General features: G+C 46.2%; 3 protein-coding genes across 3 annotated transcripts; 1 reads left to right on the top strand and 2 right to left on the bottom strand.

Annotated features, from left to right (window-relative positions):
• Nucleotides 1–5: 5 nt before the first annotated feature.
• On the bottom strand, nucleotides 6–16,090 carry LOC111598911. The gene is made up of 9 exons (XM_030223278.1): nucleotides 14,897–16,090; nucleotides 12,774–12,925; nucleotides 12,382–12,711; nucleotides 12,056–12,314; nucleotides 10,929–11,999; nucleotides 7,946–10,419; nucleotides 5,131–7,890; nucleotides 1,174–4,576; nucleotides 6–1,105 (listed from the first exon to the last, which is right to left on the bottom strand). Exons 1-9 carry the CDS (start codon nucleotides 15,552–15,554, stop codon nucleotides 684–686), a joined length of 11,529 nt encoding a protein of 3,842 aa, XP_030079138.1. The 5' UTR covers nucleotides 15,555–16,090; the 3' UTR covers nucleotides 6–683.
• A 282-nt stretch (nucleotides 16,091–16,372) lies between these two features.
• Nucleotides 16,373–17,815, bottom strand: LOC111598909 (GTP-binding protein 10 homolog). The gene is made up of 3 exons (XM_023314379.2): nucleotides 17,617–17,815; nucleotides 17,038–17,563; nucleotides 16,373–16,982 (listed from the first exon to the last, which is right to left on the bottom strand). The coding sequence occupies exons 1-3, from the start codon at nucleotides 17,656–17,658 to the stop codon at nucleotides 16,396–16,398; spliced, it is 1,155 nt and encodes a 384-aa protein (XP_023170147.2). The 5' UTR covers nucleotides 17,659–17,815; the 3' UTR covers nucleotides 16,373–16,395.
• A 128-nt stretch (nucleotides 17,816–17,943) lies between these two features.
• On the top strand, nucleotides 17,944–20,214 carry LOC111598908 (tRNA-dihydrouridine(47) synthase [NAD(P)(+)]-like). The gene is made up of 4 exons (XM_023314378.2): nucleotides 17,944–18,063; nucleotides 18,125–18,287; nucleotides 18,341–18,641; nucleotides 18,703–20,214. Exons 1-4 carry the CDS (start codon nucleotides 18,032–18,034, stop codon nucleotides 20,070–20,072), a joined length of 1,866 nt encoding a protein of 621 aa, XP_023170146.2. The 5' UTR covers nucleotides 17,944–18,031; the 3' UTR covers nucleotides 20,073–20,214.
• Nucleotides 20,215–20,381: the final 167 nt, after the last annotated feature.

Raw genomic sequence — 20,381 nt, 5'->3', positions numbered from 1 at the left:
TTCGTTATATTACGATTAGGAAAGGGGTTGGTTTCTACTTAAGATTATTTAGGGTAGACGTGATGCTTCCTTTCATAAATACATTGATAGCGATACTTATTAACTAAGTATTAGGTATTTTTAAATTATTTGAGACTAATACTAGGCTAAAATGAAGTGGCTTATAGACAGGGGGGACTTGATACTTCTACTCCAAACAACTAAGAGTAATCTGATCGGGATTGCCCGACAAAGAAATAGATACCCTGAACCCTGTGGTGACCTGCATTAGAGCACCATTCTGATAGTGGCGGAATAATCCGAGAGGAGAATATTCATAACCTGCGTATTCATTGGTTGATCCTGCAATCCAAATTTGGAAACTCTACATCTTAAAAGTCAAGTCGAATTATTCATTGCTATAAATATTAAGGTATTGTGATTAATGATGTATCGCAAAAAATTAAAACCTATTACTGTGAAACCCATAAGAACGCATAACTATATTTAAAATCGAAACTCTCATACAGACGGACCTGACGAGCACAACTCGGCCGTCGTGTTGATCAAGAATATTTATATCTAATGGGATTGCTAACGCTTTCTTTTGCCTCTTACATAATTTGCACAAACCCAATATGACCTCCTGTATTCTTCTTTCTGAATGGGCAATAAAATGACAGTTTCGATTTAGGCTGCGGGTGTTATAGCATCAGATCCTCACTCTCCAAGGGTTCATCCTTGATGCAGAGCATCTTACTCTTATTTATAGCATACTCATTGAGAAATATATTGTTATCAGTGTGCTTCAAATGCACCGTAGGCATTGCATCCGGGAGCAGACGACCCGGCTGTATAAAGCAATAACTCTCAAAATGTTTAGAGCAGATGTGTTTCGTGTTGTCCCATTTGGCAATGGGTTCAATTTTAAGATTATAGCACCATTTGACACGCTGATTGCGATTCTCGGGGAAGTCTTGCATGGGCAGCTGCACATCCTCAACACCACATATGAGGCAACTAAAAGCCTTAGCTGGTAGATGGATTGCGCAAATGTGTTTACCAGAGTAGCGTTGTACTTCCGGCAAATCCAGCGCTTGGCACCATTGATGCAGCAGCAAAGGATCTGTGAGAAAAGTGAGAGACAGATTAGAAGCTGAAACAGAATGGTCGCCGTCTCTCTTTTTGCGTTACCACTGGGAAACTTATGCAGCTTGACTAGCCCATTGTGTTGGCAATCCGTGATGCAACAGCGCGGACTACTTGCCGGCAGCTCCGGCTCTGGGTTATTTGGACCAAGATTCCTTGTCGGCACCGCATTAGACATTAGGCGACGTACGCCTATTAGCTGCGGATCGAAGTGACGACTGCATATGAGCTTTGTGTTGCGTTGCGACTCATAGAAGCGCATGCCTGTCGCTTGCTCCCATTTGCGTATGGCGCTAATGTTGTTGGGCAGTCGAAAGAGTTTGATGCCATCGCCTCGTGGTCTGCGGCAGTAGGGTAAACAGCATTGCTTTATTTTCCATGGCGGCAACTGTCCAGGAGGCAAAGGATCGCAGCGTGAACGGCGCTCTCGTTTGATATGAGGTTCCGCAGGCTGCACCTCCGGCTCATTGTCTTCGTAATCATCAACGTAGTCCTCCAGCATTGTATCTTCCACATCATAATCCTCACCGTCACCCTCACCTTCGCTGCCCGCCTCCATCTGCTGCTGGCTCTGCTCGTTCGTGTACAGTTGCTCTGGCACATTGTCGCCCAAATCCACAGTGGGCACTGCCCAAGGACGAAGCTTCCTTAGTCGTATGCACTGCGGCTCAAAGTGCACGCTGCATATCATGGTCTTCCATGGACGACGTTCGTCGTATCGAATACGCAAATTATGCATCCAATGTTGCTGCAGCTGGCGGGAACGTGGAAATTTATAGATGTGCACACCATGCTGTGAACGCTGGCGCTGGCAATGGATCAGGGAGCACTTGTCATAGCCCGACTTGACGGGATTATAGTAGCTGCTGTTGCTAGACTTCTCTTGTTTAATGCTCCAATTGTTATTGCAGTTTGAATAATTGTCCTGATGCTCCTCCTCCTCATCCTCAGCTTCAAGCAACTGCAGCTCTGGCACTAGCATACTTAAGTCCTCTTGCTCCTGCTCCTGCTCCTGCACTTGGTCATCATCCTCGGATTGCTGTGCTTGCTCCTGCTTTACAGTGAAATTTTCCTCGCTGCGCTTCTCTTTATCCAAGCGCAAGTTGATCGCTGCAAAGTCGTTGTCAAAGAGCTGTTTGGGAGCCCGCGGACCCAGCTTTAAGGTGGGCACACTTCCATGCATCAGCCGCATGTTGCCCAAGCAGATGGGTTCAAAGTGTGCGCTGCAGATGCGATAGCGCCAACGATACTCCGGATCGAACGGCACCTGCGTGTTGTGTTGCCACTTAGCACACATGTCCGCCGAATGGGGGAACTTATGAAGAGTCAAATTTTCGCTGGTCAAATGATTCGAGCACCCGTCGATCTGACAGAATTTACTAGATTTGCGGGGCGGAGCGGGACAGGGCAGGCGCAGATTTATATCAAACTTTGAGTCCACAGCCGCTACTGGCTGCTCCTCCACGGTATTCGCTATCGTCTGCTCCTGCTGAACATTGAATTCATTATCGTAAATATGCGCGGGACGTCGGGATCCCAAACGCAACGTAGGCATGGCTCCACGTCTAATGCGCGATCCATTGAAGCACTCAGCGACAAAATGATAGCTACAAATACGAAAGCGCCAAGCGAAGTTGATGTCCACATCCACCTGGGTATTGTGCATCCACTTCTCCATAGCATCTATCGAAGTTGGAAACTTGTGCAACTTCAGATTGCCATCCACATCGAGCGCCGTCACATCGCAGCCCCGCACGCTGCAATGTCGTGCACTGTACTGAGAAGAGCCATTGCTGACTATCGCACCGCTACCTAAAGAATGTGCCGGAGCTAAGGGATTGTGCAGCAGCTGTTCGCCATAGTTCACAGATGACTTTGTGTCCATTTGTTCATACGTGGTGCACTTCTCTACGTGTCCCACCTCGAGTAGCACCTCCAGTTCTTGCATTTCATGTGGCTGCTGCTCATCATAATCGTCCTCGTACATAGGCTGTGGCACCGGCTCCAGCTGTAACTCCTGTTTGAGCTGTAACTCCTGCTTGACCTCTGATTCTTGTTGGAGCTGTGACTCTTCCTGCTCCTGCACCTCGTGCTCCAGCTCCTGCACCTCGTGCTCCTGCTCCTGCACCTCGTGCTCCTGCTCCTGCTCCTGCACCTGCTCATGCTCCTGCTTAACATCAGATTCTAAGAGCTGCTGCGCGGCTAGCTGCTCATTCATGCGCTGCCACTGCTCCTCCGTGGGATTCTGATGCAATGGTGGCTCTGGCAGCTCCAGTGTGGGCACGCTCCAAGGCTTTAGACGGCGCGTCGTCTCCATTAGGCAATTAGCTTCGAAGTGCTTGCTACACACACGGTACAAATAACGCTGATTATCGTAGTAAGCTAGCTGCAAGTTGTCTAGCCACAGCTCGAGCACATCTCGACGCGTGGGCAGTGCATGCAAGCGACACTCATCCCTTGGTTTTAGAGTCCTGCAGCCATGCACAGCACAGCTGACTAGGCGTATGCGTATGCTTTTGCGAGAAGCTTCGTAGTTCGTACTCAGCAGCTGCTCTTCCGCTGAAAGCTCAGGGAACTGCTCGTACAGCATGATCAAGTGCAGCGGGCAGAGCTTCAGCGGCTGCTGCTGACTACATTGCTCCAATCCCATATACGACAGCCACATTTCGCGCAGCCGCAGCTGTTCTGGCAACTCGTAGGTAATTTTTTGATAGCTCTTTTGCAGTTCCACGCAATGAGGATAGCAGCAGTCGCAATTGATTGTAATTCGCTTGCCCCGGAACGGCGATGGCAGTTCTTTGAAACTCTGGTGTATATTATCCGTCTCATCATGACCCAGCTGGAGTGTAGGCATGGCGCCTATGTGTAAACGTTCATTGTCTATGCAGCTGGGCTCGAAGTGTGCGCTACAGATGCGACGGCCGTGCAGTTGCTCCTTGCTCGGATCGAGACGAAAATTTTGCAGCCATCTCTCCAGCTGAACCCTAAGCTTTGGCAGCCCAAATAACTGCACATTATCCACATCCTTCGATCGTCCACAGCTGGGCACAAAGCATACGTGGGCATCTTCCTCCCACTTGGCCGGATTAGGCAGCACATCCAACAGGTCGTCATGGCCCAAATGAAGTGTGGGTCGCGCACCAGGCCGTAGCAGCTTGTACGCATTAAAACAGTGCGCTTCGAAGTGTCGTTCACATACGTGCGGCTCCTGGCCGATAATGGACGACGCATCAATGCGCAAATTGTGACACCAATCCTCCAGCTGTGATGTTCGCTTCGGCATTTTAAATAAGCGACGGCGCGCTGCATCCTCCTCCTTCATGCATCCATTAACCAAGCAACGCATCTGATAGACGGGTCGGCTTAGCTCAAGCGTGGGCACAGCGTTCTCCTTCAGTTGCCCGGTCTCAGGTTCAAAGCAATCTGGCGCGAAATGCGACTGGCAGACCTGCAAAAGACACAATACGATCCGATGATGTTCAAACTTTCGAGCTTATCATATTTGCATATGCGAAAAAAGTATAGAAAACAGATGTGAACTAATAATAGGCAATACGGCTCGACTAGGAGATGCGCTGTACCCTACGAAATTATGATTTTCCAATCATTATACGAACTAAGCTCAAATTTCTAGTATTTGTGGTGACGGACAAACACTCAGACGAACATGGCTAGATCGACTGATCAGGTCAACGGATCAAGAATATATAAACTTATAAGGACTGCCAGGACTTCTTCTTCGATTTACATAAATTTTTACAAAACCAATATTTCTATTTCCAATGGGTTCAGGGTCTTTTTATACCCTATACCCATTGAATTTTGATCTTCCGGTCAATTTATCATATGACAGCTTTATATATTCTTTCAGTCGGACGCAACAAGAAATATGTAAGGCTTATACAAAAATGCCTATGCAGCTATACACACTGAATGACAAATATATTTATATATACTTATCTTCATACATATCTATATATATATGCTCAGATCTGCTGTTACCTGAAATCCATCGCTGCTGGCTTGCATAGAACGGTGCTTGCAGTTGGCAGCCCACCGGCGAATGGTGGGTCGATCCGTGGGATAGGCAAAGAGACGCAACTGCTCGCTGCGCTTTTGGAAACAGGTAAGAACGGAGCAGTAGTTGGCCCAGATATACTGCAATGCCTGCTTATTCTCTTGGCTGTCAGCAATATTGCCATTGTGGCGAGCATTGGGTATAATGTGACCATCATGACCTAGTTTCAACGTCGGCACCGCCCAGCTGCGCAATAGCTTCTTGCAAATGGCCTCCGGCTCGAAGTGCTCCTGGCAAACGAACAGGTGCTGCGCATCCACGAAACGCGGCTGCTGCTGTGTATTCACCAGCCATTTGAGCAGCGCAGTTTCGCTACTGGGAAAGCGAAAGAGACGGGTGAGAGCATTGGCCTGCTGCCCGCAACTAGAAATGCAACAGGTGCGTATTTTACCCCTAGGACTCAGACTTGCGCTCGGGCTGGCCGTCGGGCTGAGAGATAGGAAAAGCGGCAGCTCCGTCTTAATGCGTAGCGGCATTTCAAGCGGTACACCCTGCTGGATTGCTATGCCGACTGTGTTGTCTTCCAGCTTGGGATTCTGATAAATATCCGGATCGTTGTGGTTGAGGTGTAGCGTGGGCACCGCCCATTGCTTGGGACGCACTGAACCCAGGCAATGGGGCTCGAAGTGCCGCATGCAGATGCGATAGAGGTAATCGCGTTCCGGGTCGTAGTCGATTTTTGTATTGTGCAACCACTGGGCACGGGTACGCTGGCACATGGGTAACTTAGTGAGCCGTACGTTGTCCGTATATTTGGTTTGGCAGCCGGGCACTGCGCAGCGCAGCGCCATGGCCATGGTGGAACTGGCGATGTGCTCATAGGTCTCCCGCAGCTCGCAGAGCACCATCTCGGGTAGTTTCTCCGGCAACGGCACCTGCTCAAACAGCTGCATATAGTGCATGACGCACAACTGGGCGTGGCTCGATAAGTTAGGAGAACGAGGCGGCAGTTGCAGCCACTGCAGCCAGGCTTCCTGCACTTGGGGATGCTCGGGCAGTGCGTAGCCTCGATAGAGATTGAGACGTGCACATGGACAGCTGGGCACCAGGCAGCCATTAGCTGCCGTTGAGCTGCTGCTGCTGCTACGATAAATGTTGCTATCCGTATGGCCCAGTTGCAAGGTAGGCAACATGGCCTGCTCCTCGAAATGCTCCTCGCACACATACGCCTGGCTGATGTTCAAGTGTGCGGGCAGCTTTAGATTGTGCAGCCACTTGCGCAGCAGTAAACGTTCTCTTGGCATGCGTCTTAATTGAACGCCATGCAGCTCCGCTTGCTTGCCGCAACTGGGCAGGCAGCAGCTACGCTTAGCCGTCGTCGCTGCTAGATTCGTCGACGTCGTCGTCGTCGGCGTCAGCAGCGATTTCCTTTTGCGGCAGTGTTTTAGGCTCCAAAGCCGAAAAACCGAATGCTGCTGCGGCTGTGCATCAACGATGCCCAAAGCTTGTCCATTGCAACGATAGCTGAGGGGTGTGGCATGACCCAGATTCAAGGTGGGCACCGCGTTTTGCTTGAGCTTGCGTGTGCCCAACATCTCCGCTTCGAAGTGTTCAATGCAAACACGTCCAACGCAGTCGGATAGATCCAGTTGCAAATTCGCGCTCCATTTGAGCAGTTGTTGCTGATCCTTGGGAAACCCAAAGGTGCTCAGCTGATGGGTAGCAGTGCGTTCCTTACGACAATGCTTGAGGCAACATATTGGCGTCACATTATTCACGGCTTTCTCTCTTTTCTCACGTCTTGGTGGAAGTGCCAGCTGGATGGGCAGAGTATCGGGCAGCAGCAGCTCATCATCGTTGCCAGGAATATCTTCCTCTTCCTCTTCCTCATTATCATCAACATCGTCATCTTCGTCATTATAGAGCTGTTCATCTTCGCTGTGCTGTTCGGCAAAAGTTTCCACAAGCTCTAAGGGGTCAAAATAGCCCTGATCTTGCTGCTCATCTCCTTCTTCATCCTGCTCCTGCTGCTCCTCTTCCTCATCTGGTTCTTCTGCCCGCTCGTCATTTGCCATATGCTGATCCTCTTCTTGCGGCTCATTCTTCAGTTTATCAAGCAAGTCCAAGCTGTTCGCCGCCTCTTCACCATCTGGTTCCTCCTCTTGTTGCAGACCCACTTTGATAGCCTCATTGTCAAAGACTATACCCTCGTCGTGACCCAGATTCAGCGTAGGCACTGCACCTGTCTTCAGCTTAAGCTTTCCACGCACCATGGGCTCGAAGTGATCCGCACAAATGCGCCCGCGACACTGATCTGGAGCGAGGCGAAGATTTACACGCCATTTCTCAAGCAATTCCTCGCTGCGCGGATAGCGATAGGTGCGCAAATCATTGTCAATGCTCCGCCTTTTACGACAATGGGCCAACGCGCAGGTAGGGGTAAAGAAGCCCGGTATATTCTTGGGATTCTCATAGATGTTTGTCTCCTGGTGGCCCAGCTGCTGGGTGGGCATGGCCCATCCTCTCAACTGTTTGCCATCAATGCAGCGTCGATTGAAATGGGCGCTGCAAACACGAGTTGTCCTATCCACTTCGTCAGCTTTGAGGCGAAGATTGTGCCGCCACTTGGTCTGTTGTTGCTTGCCCGTGGGAAAGGGAAACAAACGAGCTCCATTTTCTAATCGACTGCGTACACAGCTGGCGACACAGCACTTGAGCTCCGACTGGGATCGCTTGAACTTCACCTGGTAAAAAGAAGCATAAATAAATTGAATAAACAATCGCTGCTGACCTGCTCACCTGTCTAGTAAAGTGCTCCTCCGGTTCTTGTTTGATACTCACGCGTCGCTGTCGTCCAAACAAATTGCTCTGAAGCTCATCGGGATTCACGCGGTAGAGATCTTCCGTCTCGTCGTGACCTAGCTCTAGTGTGGGTATAGATCCTATGTTGAGGCGGGTCTTGCCAATGCAAATGTCTTCGAAATGGATATTGCAAATTTTATAGCGTTCGCGCTCCTTGAAATTAAGATGATCCAGTCGAAGATTGTGGCGCCAGCGCTCGAAGAGTGTCAAGTCTTTGGGAAAACTGTTCATTTGCACCTCATCGAATTTGCGAGTCTTGCCACAGGTAGGAACACAGCACTTGAACACCGGATCTACATAGCGATCCTCAGGCTTAGGATTTGATATCAGCTCAATCTGGACATCGTCGTGCCCAAGCATCAAAGTGGGTATGGCCCACTTATAGAGGTGTTTGGGGCCGATGCAATCCGTCTCGAAGTGCCTGTTGCAGATGCGCATGCCGATGCAATCAACAGGATTCATTTTGAGATTGTTGCACCACTTCCAAAGCAGATCCTCGTCATCGTTGGGAAATCGGAAGAGGCGCACATCCGGCTGCTCCTTGGAAGCATCGCAGCCCTCGATGGCGCAGTGCTCCTCGACGAACGATTGTGCCTCATTCGGATAGATATCATCGTCCTGATGGCCCAGCTCGAGAGTGGGAATGGCGCCAGTGCTCAATCGCTTGCCATTGAACGAGTGCGTCTCGAAGTGGAGAGAGCAGATGCGATACTGTTGCCGCATTGCTCCGCGTGGGCGCATTCGTATGTTGTGCATCCACTTGCGTAGCTGGGTGGGACTGTGTGGCAAGCGGAAGAGCTGGACACCCTGGCCTCGTTGCCGACGACAACTCTCCACAATGCAAACGCGCTGCATACACAATTTATTTGCTTTAATCTTAGATGGGTTCTGGTAGATCTTGTAGCCGGGCGGAGTATTGAGATCAAGTGTCGGCACCGCCAAAGGCACTGGGCACTTCTTGCTGAGCACATGCGGCTCAAAGTGCGCGGAGCAGAGACGCCTCTGAGCGCTTCCAACCATCGGCACTTGCAGATTATGCGCCCACTTTGCCAACGTGGCTCGATTGAGTTTGGGAAAGCGATACAATTGGACATTGTGCAGTGCGCGCACCTTGCGACAATGCGGCAGACAGCAGCGTGGCACCCAGGTGGGTTTGATAAGGCTTCCATCAGCTCCTTCCCTTTGCACGCTGAGATGGGAGGTGCGTCGCTTGTACAACATCTGCTGCTCGGGATTCTCAAAGAGATTTTCTATATTGTTGGCCAGATTGAGCGTAGGTATGGCCCATGGGCGCATTCGCTTGCCTATGCAATGGGCCTCGAAATGTAGATTGCAAATGCGCATGGCAGGCAGCTGAGCAATGTCAATCTGCAGATTATGCGCCCATTTACTCAGCACTTGCGACTCCTCCGGCGGTCGATAGAGCTTAATATCATCCACGCTGGGATTACGCTTGCAGGTCTCCACACAGCATTCGCCCTGCTCATCGCCATTGTTTGGTGCACATGGTCGGGCATAGAACTCGGCCACCTGCTCGGGAGTGGGCAGCGGATAGGGAATGTTCTCGTGGCCAAGCATAAGAGTGGGCACTGCCCACTTCTCCAGCCGTTTGTTGCGCAAGCAGCGTTCCTCGAAGTGCACCTCACAAATAGCATCGTTGAAGAGTTTAATCCCATCCGGAACGGTTCGCTGCAAATTGGCACACCATTTTGTTAGCAGGGACACATTGCTGGGAAAGCGATGCAGATTGGCATGATCACGATCTCGATTGCGTTTGCAAACAGCCACGCAGCAGGTTTCACGTATGTTTAGCTTCTTTATAACATCCGGATTGCGATGAATGTCCTCCTCGTCGTGGCCCAATTGTAGCGTGGGCACCGCAAACGGGCGCATGCAGCCGCCAATACAATAGGGCTCGAAATGTAGACTACATATACGCATACCCTTATGCATCTTGTCCTCGGGTATACGGAGATTGTGACACCATTTGCGCATTTGCTCCGGACGCCTGGGTATGGTATGGAATGTGATGTTCTCGTTGTTGTGCCGCTTGCTTTCACAGCTGGGCACGCAGCAGACGTCCATGCTATCGCTCGCATTCAGCAGCCCGGAGGATGAGGCGCCAGCGCCCATGCCCATGGCCATGTAGGAGGCACTTAGCTCTGGATCTACATAGTGGGATGTAGAGCTGGCTGACGAGGAAGTGGAAGCAGCCGAATGTCTTTGATATTTGTGATGAACCTGCTGTTGCTGCTGATGCGCTTGGTGCTGCTGCATATGCTGCTGTTGTAGCTGCTGTTGATGATGATGATTATGATGTGTGGGCGTCGAAGGTGCTGGAGGGGGCCACAGTTCATTCTCGTATATGTTGAAGGTGTCATTGTGACCCAGATGCAGTGTTGGTACAGCACCTGTAAATGTATTATTTTATATGGTAATTAGAATATTAGATATAATTATACAGAGAACATTCAACAAGTATATAGATATTAACTAACTTTCAAATGATGTCATGCTTAGGCCCAACGCTATCAAAATGAGTTTATGCAAGTGCCAACAAAAATAAAACAATAGTAAAGGGGTCAAATGTAGGAGGAAAAGATACACTGGATATACTCTATTATATCCTGGAAATATTCTTGTATATCCTGTTTGGAAGCAGTCAAAATAAAATTTAAGACATTGTGAATCGCTGGGACATTTAAGCCATCGCTACCTGGATATTGTCTGATATATCTTAAGTATTTTTATGACGGGCTTAATAAATCGGATCACGCTCTTGAAACTCGACAATTAATCAAAAAGGAAAGGTGGTGGGCCTTCTCCTTTATATATTTATAATAAGCTAAATCTAATCATCGTCCAATAAGTAAGAAATTATTTATAAAAGTAAGAAAGCATTTGGCATACAGTTGCTTACCTGGCGATAATTTGCGAAGGCCGAGAGCTTCCTTGATAAAGTGAGCGCTGCATATTTTGTGGTTCTTTCCACGATATACGGCCGGATCGAGTCTTAAATTATAGCACCAGCGACGCAGCAGTACCTCATCTCTGGGAAAACGATAAAGGGACATGTTGAAGTCGGAGGAGCGACTGCGACGACAAAAGTTCAGACAACAACGTTTCTCCTCAACATACAGATTCTTAGGATTATCGTGAATCTTGCCATACTGCGCACCCAAATGGAGCGTAGGTACAGCCCAGGGTTTCAGTCGGAATTTGCCAATGCAACGCTCTTCGAAGTGTCGACTGCAAAAATGACGCGGCTCTTTGGCCTGGACGGGCAGACGTGCGTTCTGGCACCATTTGATCAGGCTCTTGATGTCCTTTGGAAAATTGTAAAACTTGAGATTGCTTTCACCACGCTGGCTCGTGCAATTTGGCATACTGCAGCGAGCCACCTCGCCGGTGGTAAAGGTGTTGGTTAACTCTCGATTCTGATATAAATTGGCGACATCATCGTGGCCCAGATTGAACGTGGGCACTGCCCAATAGCACAGCGAATAGCGATTTATACAGCGCTTGGGGAAATGCATGCTACAGATGCGAAAGCTGGTATAGCTCGACGCAGGTATATGAAACATTTTGAGATTGTGCAGCCATTGATGCAGATACTTCTCATCCTTGGGAAACGTAAAGAACTGCAAAGTGGGGCTAGTACTTTTGCGAACACCACACAAGGGCACACAGCACAGCGCATCCTCCGATTCATCTAGCGTGGAAGAATGTGCCTGCGGTCCACCAATTGCAACGCCGCTGCCATGCAGCGAATTATCACTCCCATATGCATTGTTGTAACCGCTGCTCTCGTGCATGCTGTATCCAGACTCGCTGGTTGAGTTGCTGTAGCTTCGCTCCAGCTTAACACTTGGCTCATTCTTTAAGGAAGAGGAAAAGAGAGAAGCACCACCGTCAGCATTCGCTTGACGCTGCTGCAGTAAGGAACTAAGAGCCGCCGTGGCTGGCAATGCTTTATGCTGCGGCACGGTCACTGCAAAGAAAGAAAACATTAGGCTTAGCAAAACAGTTTGAATAACCAAGGCTCACTCTCTATTGTGCCCATGTGGCAGTCTTGCAGCTTGTAGTTGCTTTGCTCCGATAGCTGTTGCTGTTGGTGTTGCTGTTGCTGATGTGCCGCTGCATAATATTTGCCACAAAAATAAGGCGCCGCTAGACGATGCTCGTGCAACTCTAGCGCAGTTTGATACCACAACCGACAGATAGGACAATCGAAGCGCTGTTGAAACTTGTGCTGCGGCAAATGAGCATAAAGCTGTTCACGTGTAGCAAATGCTACTGAGCACATCTGCAAATGGTAAAATAAAATTAGTTAGGGCTTCCTCTTGTAAATGAGATCCATTCTCCCTTCTTACGTTGCACACAAAGCTATCGTAGTCATGTTGCATGTACTCGTGCGACTCGCAATCGGCAATGTTGTCAAAGTGCTTGCCACAGTACTTATGGCAGAAGAACTTATCCGTGCGATGCAGTTGTTTGTGCTTCTGTAAATCTTCGACGCCCATGAAGGACATGGGACAGATGTTGCACTTGTAGTCGTACTCATGTATCGTACAGCTGCTCTCAGCCACATGACGCAGATAGATTTGTTTCTTAAAGAACACCTCCTTGCAACGCTGACAAATAGGCAGACTCTCCGAGGACCGTTCCGTTTGTAGCTTACGGCGAGGAAAGCTGAGCGGATTCTACAATTCAGAATAAATCTGTTTAATAAATAAAACACAGTTTTTAGTCTGTCCCAGCTCACCTTTTGGCTGCCGTAGGCATCATCCTTTACAGTTAGCTCTACCTTGGGACTCAGCATTTCATCGCCGAATTCGGGGAATTTGCTAAAATCGGCAAAGGGTGTATTATCATCAATATAACTGGACTTGAACGCATGTTCGTCAATGGGTTCCGCTGTCAAAAACAAAATTAATATATACAATTTTTGATTAATATGCAATTTAATTATCTCAGCTCTTTATCGATCTAATTTCGTTCGGCTGAATTTGTTGTGCTTTAATGAAATTAATTTTAATTTTAGAAATCTATTTTTGTAAGCATATCGAAACAAATCTTATGTGCAAAATAGAAAATATGTCCCATACTTTTATACATGTTTATATTCTATATTCAGGTAGTAATATTTTATAATCGCTCATGGATAATATTTAATATTTTATTCTTTTTGATAATATTTAAGTTCCATTTACAAATTCTTTATAGAAATATGTTTTAAAACAATAAATCGGGAAATCCAATAAATGAGAAATTCACCAAGAAATCACAAAGAATTATACTTTTTTCTTTCATATTGTGTGATGCTTACAGCTTGAGTGCTAAAAATAATCTGATCTGACCATATGTTAAATGAAATGTACAATAAAAACGCTTTCACTATTAAAGGATGATTATAATTATGATTGTTTTAAAAAAATATTTATAACGAAAATTAAGCTACTAAGATTTAATTTAACCAACGAAAACATACCTATGTATGGATGCATGTACCTATACACATATATGTATGTAGAAGTATCTTCTAGAAGACCTTAGTTTTTTTCAGTTTATATGGTTTTACGTACACATTCATACTGTAGATTTGTATTCAGTTGTTCTCGCTACTTTGATAAGCATGAATATAGAGATAACAGAAGCGAGAGTGTTTTTCTTTTTTCTTTTCTATATACACACATCAATTTATCAATTTATAAGTATGGAAAACACTATATCTTAGTTTTCCATAAGTGTGCTTAAAGAAATTAAGGTAAAAATTGATAAAGAGCTTTTTTACATTTTTTTTAGACAGCGCCCAATTGGTTATGAACATGTATGCATGCAAAGGTTATAATATATTTAGGAACCTGAAAGTTACATAAGATTCGAGACTTAAAACAGAGAATCAACAAACACACACACGAAAACACATCCAAGCAAATGCTCATCAATAGTTGGATTGGAGACAGTATACATAAACGTTAGGGTCATAGCCGGTAATATAAGGTATCTATGTAGCTGAGTATATAATACGATGGTATATACATATATTTTAGCTACTTTGGCGAATAAATAGATACATACACACAGGAAAACAGACAAAAATCACTCAGAAACAGAGATACAGATACGTAGACGAACAAAAAAATCGAAAACTAAAATTGTTAAACCGAAAACCTAGGGAGCCCACCGAAAACTAACCGAACGAAACCACCGCTAAAAACTCCAGCGTATATTAACTCTGTAACAAAACGTTTTATTGATTCGGCGACGCCAAAAAACGGAGCTGAAATTACTGCTACTTACGCTATACGACAAAATATATGGGCGCCCAAGTAACAGTAACTGGAAGCTCTCTCTCTCTCTCACTCAGTCAATTACACTCTCAGTCTTGTTTTTGTTACGCTCTGACTATGTGAGTGCGTCTGTACCAATTAGATATGGTCATATGCATATTTACGAACGCAAAACACGAATTTTAAAGCGTGCGCGGCACGAACGCCAGTTACATATTTCGTTAAGATTAAAAAAAATTTAAATCACAATATTTTTCTACTGAAATTAACCCATTTCATGCTTATTTTATTATTTTTCTTAATTAAAATTATAAAATGACTGAACCATTCAAAATTTAACACAATTTCATTTTTTTAAAAAAGAAATAAACTTTATTTATAGAGATAAAAAATCAACGTTTCATCATTAAAGTCATCAAATATGCAATTATTGTAGAAATTCGTTCGGTTCGAAGTATGTTTTGTGTCGTGCCATTAATATCTAATATATGCCCATCTCTACGACCTCCTCTAGAACCAATTGCTTATAACAGTTAGTATATTTGCATGACTGTCTAAGTGTGGATATCGATATCCCCAAAATCTCGATACTTACATTTTATTATCATTTCGCCACTGGCATCAAGCGTGTGGCGATTGGAGGCGGGTGCTGGCGGCGGTGCCATCGGGTTTTGAAAATGTTGTTGTAGCTGCTGCTGCTGTTGTAATTGCTGCTGAGTTTGGTGTTGTTGATGGCGTTGTCTGTCATCGGGCAGCTCCAACGGTTCGCTCTTAATATAAGGATAGGAGCTGTGCATTATGCTGTGCGGCATATACGAACGTTGACCAAGCTGCTGCTGCTGCTGCTGTTGTTGTTGTTGTTGTTGGTATTGCAGCAGCTGGTTGTGCGCATAGGCCACAGTATTAGCTTCAAGGTTATATCCCACCCCCGCAGCAGCAGCAGCAGTAGTAGCAGCGCCGTAATAGTGTGTCCCACCCGTTCCGTATGCATTCATAATGTTATTGTTGTTGTTGTTGTTGTGATTGTTATTGTTGCTGCTCTTGCAGGGCGTCGCATAGGGGTGCGGCTGTTGGGGCGGGTAGGAAGCAACATGTGAGTACCAACTGTGCTGCTGTTGTATTTGTTTATGTTGTAAATGCTGATTCTGCTGGTGTTGTTGTTGCTGTAGGTGATGCTGCTGCTGCTGCTGGTAGTAGTGAAGATGTTGTTGTTGATGCTGATGCGAATGCGGTTGATTATTGTGTTGTGACATTACGTTAGATATAAACTTGAATTTCTGATTTTAGGCAAATTTTCGTTTTACCTATGCAATTGGCAATTAGCAAAAAAAAAACACCCGCAGTATACTACTACTGTTTTATCTCTCTCACTCGCGCGCGCTGTCTTTTTCATTTGGCGTCGTCTTTTATATACCAGTTTTTCAGAGTTCTGCCCCCCTCGCAAAGATGTGTACATGTATGTGTTTGTGTATGTATCGAAATGTCAATTGTATTCATTCATAATTAAGACGCTTTCAAGCCAATTGGACATATTTTTCACTAGTTAACGATTGATCACCAATTGGAAATTATTACATTAGGCGTGAGCACTGAAATTTTTAAGATTTTTTTCATTCCTTTCGTTAATTTAGCGCGACGCGACACAACAAACTCCTGCGTGCATGCATGTGCGTATATTTGCAAGTATGTGTGTCGTGTGGTTGCTTAGTGATGTGATAATCGCCAGGTGGCGCAGTAATGTTCGATGCTTTCGCTTGCGCAGTGCTATCGATACGGAAATCGGGAAAAATGGCAACGCTTATTTGAATTCGAAACTTCTAATTAGATTCGATAATGGATCACATGTATAAAATAACCGCTTGGGATGTTTTACTTGCACTAAGTGTTATCAGAGAGCGACCAGCGTCGAATTGGTCTAATCGTTCAAAATGTAGCGCAGATACAGGTTTCTTGTTAAGATACTTACCAGAACTATTCATTTTATTCTACATTTTTGTTGGGATCCATTAATCGACTTGTTCAATAACAGACAAAATAAAAATGTTTTCATTTTTTAATTATATATTTTTTGTTTGTTTTTTAACCTTAATTTTATTATGTTATTTTGGGTCCTATAACGCCCACCCGTTGCTGCAACTGGTCTTTAAGTACCTTTGGATCTGTGACCAGTTGCTGTTCCGCCAGATCATCGAGTGTTGCACGCAGATTTTGTTTTACTTCACTAATGCGCGCCGAGTTTTTCGCAGATATTGGTAAAATATGCTTAAATTGGATCACTCTCTTTGGACGTAGTTCATCGGGACACGCGGAAAGACTGCTGTTTAAGTCTTTAAGAAATGGCTTTAGATTTGAGAGCAATTCCTTTGCGCCTTCTCTGTCCATTTTGTTGAGTAACAACACACAGGGCTTCTCCAGCAACTCAGGATCATATAGCTCCAACTCCTTGTTCAGGGCATAAATGTTGCTCAGACAGTCCCGATGTGAGTGGCGTGGACTCAGTTGAAAGCCAAAAATGTCTACCATAAAGAGCAGCAGGCGAGTGCGCTCAATGTGCTTCAAAAATTTGTGGCCCATGCCAAAGTTGGCATGCGCTCCTTCAATTAAACCAGGAAGATCGGCAATACTTATGGAACGTAGATCTGCATACTCCACGGTTCCGATCTGAGGCCGAATTGTGGTGACTTCAAAAAGAAACGAAAAGTAAGCAATAGAAGCAACATGAATTTTAGCACTTACAAGGATACGCTGCTATCTTGGGCTTCGCATTGGATATAGCTTTTAGCAGCGTGCTCTTTCCTGCATTGGGAAAACCAACCAAACCCACATCCGCTATTAATTTCAGGTCAAGCTGAATTGTACGACTCTGTCCAGGACGACCGATGAAATTGTTGCCTATACAGCCGCCTGTACCACCACCCGCCACAATGCAGCTGGCATCGTGCTCGTTGAGATCTGCCAGCAGTTTCTGTTGTTGCTCATCGTAAAGCTGCACTCCCAATGGTACTTCTATTCTTTGATCCATGCCGCGTCGACCATATATGCTCACTTTGCTGCTATCCTCGCCGCTGGTCGCCTGAACACGTTTATCTTTTAGATTTTGTGCTACTTTCCGCAATGTTAGCCCCTCTTTGGCCACAAAGTAGACGCAGCCGCCCTGGCCGCCAACTCCTCCATATTTGGGTAGGCCATTGCCACCATGTCCTCCACGTACCGTCAGACGCAAAGTATCCAGGAAATTGGAGCGAAAATGTGCGCGAGTATGCTGCATAAGTAATTTACATTAATTGCATTTTAATTCTATACTAAACTACTAACCGTTTTTGTGGATTTTAGCAGGAACTTAAATACTTGCACCATTGCAAACAGCTGATCGGTTACTGAGGGCTAGTATGCTGTGAACATGGACATGAAAGTTTGCTATAGAACCATGGTTCATATTAAAATAATTACGACTGACAGCCTTCGACACAAAAGACTGAGAATTAAATTACATTTTCGTTGGTAAGTATAGACTATATTAAATAAAAATGCGCATATATTTAAGCATTGAGTTGAGCACCAACGGCAATCGATAGTTATCTTAAAAGTTTTCGATAAAAACAGCTGATTTTAAGCACATGTTTGGTTGTTGTTGTTTTGGTTGCTCGACTGCAGTTCAATTCGCGCATCTCTAGTTTGTACTAAAACATTTCTTTTATTTCTGTTTCCGAACCCTCACGCACGTTGCGAAATGGAGCCGGGCATTTGTTACATTAAGCCGGAGTAAGTGATGGCTATGTGCATTTTAAAGAGTTGAATATATGGAAGATTTTTCATTAAAAAGGTATTTGTTAGCTGAACCTAATGGTGACCGGAGAAGCGAAATAAATACGCCCGCTGATGGAGAAACAAACAAAAGAAAACACCTGGAAAACGCAGAGGATACAAGCGAGCCCAAAAGTAAACGTGGAAGTGGCAAAAAAGAGCGCAAGCGTGGCCAGAATAAAGTAAATATTTATTTAACTTACAGTTCTTGTATAAAAACGTTTGCTATTATCAGAATCGCCCTGTGTTCAAAGATGAGCGCTACTCGCATCTTTGCCACTCACTGATAGATGGCGCTGGCGGCGCACCATGTACTGTACCTAATTGCCGTTACGTCCACGATCTTGAGGCTTTTATCGAAGCCAAAGGTGCGGATTTGGGTGAGCAGTGTTATGTCTATTCCACCAAGGGCTATTGTGGCCGTGGCATCACATGCCGTTTCGCCAAATCCCACACAGATGAGAATGGACAAAACATGAAGAAGCCGAATTACGACGAAAATACGGCGCAGACTACGTGCAACGGCATCAGCTCAGGTGAAGTAAAATGGAACTGAAGTAGTGCATGAGTGTAATGATACATATATTTTCTAAGTAGAGCTGCAGGTGCGTCTGCGCAAGCATGACTACGACTTCAGTCGTAGCAAGGAGTTGATAAAGATGGCGGAGAAGCTCAGAGATGAAAATAAGAAGAATCGACAGCAGAAGGAAGAGGAGGTGCAGGACCAGAAGCAACAGAAGCTGGAGGACAAGGGCATAGAAAGTAAGGAAAACCAGCAGCAGGATGAGCAGCTAATAGAATCGATAGAAAAGGAAGACGCAACAGTGGAGCAGTCAACGGCGAGTAAAGCTATTGGCTGTGCTATAAGTGAAGCGCCAGCCGGACGTGATGCTCAAAGAAAGCCCGTCATCGACTTTCGTGAGAAGCTGTTGCTCTCCCCGCTGACCACAGTGGGCAATTTGCCCTTTCGGCGCATCTGCAAAGAATTCGGCGCAGACATCACCTGTGGGGAGATGGCATGCGCTGTGCCGCTGCTCAAGGGTCTCGGCCAGGAGTGGGCGCTGACCAAGCGCCATGAGAGCGAACAAATCTTTGGCGTGCAACTGTGTGGCAACAACCCGAATGTGATCAGCCAGGCGGCACAAGTGCTGCACGAAACAGCGCGGATTGACTTCATCGATCTGAATATAGGCTGTCCCATTGACCTGATCTACCAGCAGGGCGGCGGTAGTGCACTGATGCGACGCACCAATATACTGGAGCTAACTGTGCGCAGTTGCTCAGCGCTGTCTGATCGACTGCCTTTTACTGTGAAAATGCGCACAGGTGTCTATGCAGATAAGAGTGTTGCCCACGAGCTGCTGCCGCTGGTGGAGCAATGGGGCGCCGCGGCTGTTACCATGCACGGACGTTCGAGAGAGCAGCGATACACACGCCAAGCCAACTGGACGTACATTGAGGAGTGCGCCAAGCAAGCCAAGCACATGCCCGTTATTGGGAACGGCGACATACTGAGCTACGAAGACTATGTGGAGCGACGTGCTCTAGCTCCCCACGTTAGCTCTGTGATGATTGGACGTGGTGCATTGATCAAGCCCTGGATCTTCCAGGAAATCAAAGAGCAAAAAGCATGGTCCCCCACGTCAACGCAACGCTTCGAGTTGCTGCGTCGCTACTGCAACTATGGACTGGAGCACTGGGGCTCCGATACAAAAGGCGTGGAGAGCACCAGACGCTTTCTACTCGAATGGCAATCGTTCCTTTATCGCTACATACCTGAGGAGCTGCAGCAGTCGCCACCACAGAAAATCAATGCCAGGCCTCAAAAGTATCGCGGACGCGATGAAATGGAAACACTGATGAGCTCTGGCAATGCCTCCGACTGGGTACGACTCAGCGAAATGCTACTTGGTCCTGTACCCCAAGGATTTAGCTTTGTGCCCAAACACAAGGCCAATTCCTTTTAAGAATAAGCCAAATTACATAGGAGAATGGAATTCAATTGTTGCAAATCCTAAGTCTAATTTGACCTGCGGTTAGACATTAGGAATTGCGCATTATTTGTTAACTATTAATGTTTGCTACTGTATTGTTAATATAAGACTATTTGAGAACATATCTTCGACTTCGAGAGGACATATGAGAGTCAAGGATTTACCAGGAGTATGCCAGTTCATGTGTGTTTATGAATATGAGTACTATGTAGCAGGTACTGGAACTGTACAGGCTTACCTTATTGCTAATCGCTGAGGGGTGTTTAAGTACAAGAGATACAC

The sequence above is a fragment of the Drosophila hydei genome, unplaced genomic scaffold (assembly GCF_003285905.1).
Source record: "Drosophila hydei strain 15085-1641.00,03,60 unplaced genomic scaffold, DhydRS2 tig00000149-arrow-pilon, whole genome shotgun sequence".
Classification (NCBI taxonomy): Eukaryota; Metazoa; Arthropoda; class Insecta; order Diptera; family Drosophilidae; genus Drosophila; species Drosophila hydei.
The sequence above is the reverse complement of the archived record's forward strand: the minus strand, read 5'-3'. Positions and strand labels throughout refer to the sequence as shown.

Bases quoted from the DNA above. Each gene is read 5' to 3' on its own strand.
- LOC111598911 (XM_030223278.1), bottom strand. From the start codon at position 15,554: ATGTCACAACACAATAATCAACCGCATTCGCATCAGCATCAACAACAA. The intron at 12,712-12,773 runs GTGAGCTGGGAC...TCTGAATTGTAG, and splicing joins ATGCCTACGGCAGCCAAAAG to AATCCGCTCAGCTTTCCTCG. The intron at 10,420-10,928 runs GTAAGCAACTGT...ATACATTTACAG, and splicing joins CCTTCGCAAATTATCGCCAG to GTGCTGTACCAACACTGCAT.
- LOC111598909 (XM_023314379.2), bottom strand. From the start codon at position 17,658: ATGGTGCAAGTATTTAAGTTCCTGCTAAAATCCACAAAAACG. The intron at 17,564-17,616 runs GTTAGTAGTTTA...TTACTTATGCAG, and splicing joins TGCTAAAATCCACAAAAACG to CATACTCGCGCACATTTTCG. The intron at 16,983-17,037 runs GTAAGTGCTAAA...TTCTTTTTGAAG, and splicing joins CAAGATAGCAGCGTATCCTT to TCACCACAATTCGGCCTCAG.
- LOC111598908 (XM_023314378.2), top strand. From the start codon at position 18,032: ATGGAGCCGGGCATTTGTTACATTAAGCCGGA. The intron at 18,064-18,124 runs GTAAGTGATGGC...TTCATTAAAAAG, and splicing joins ATTTGTTACATTAAGCCGGA to GTATTTGTTAGCTGAACCTA. The intron at 18,288-18,340 runs GTAAATATTTAT...TGCTATTATCAG, and splicing joins GCAAGCGTGGCCAGAATAAA to AATCGCCCTGTGTTCAAAGA.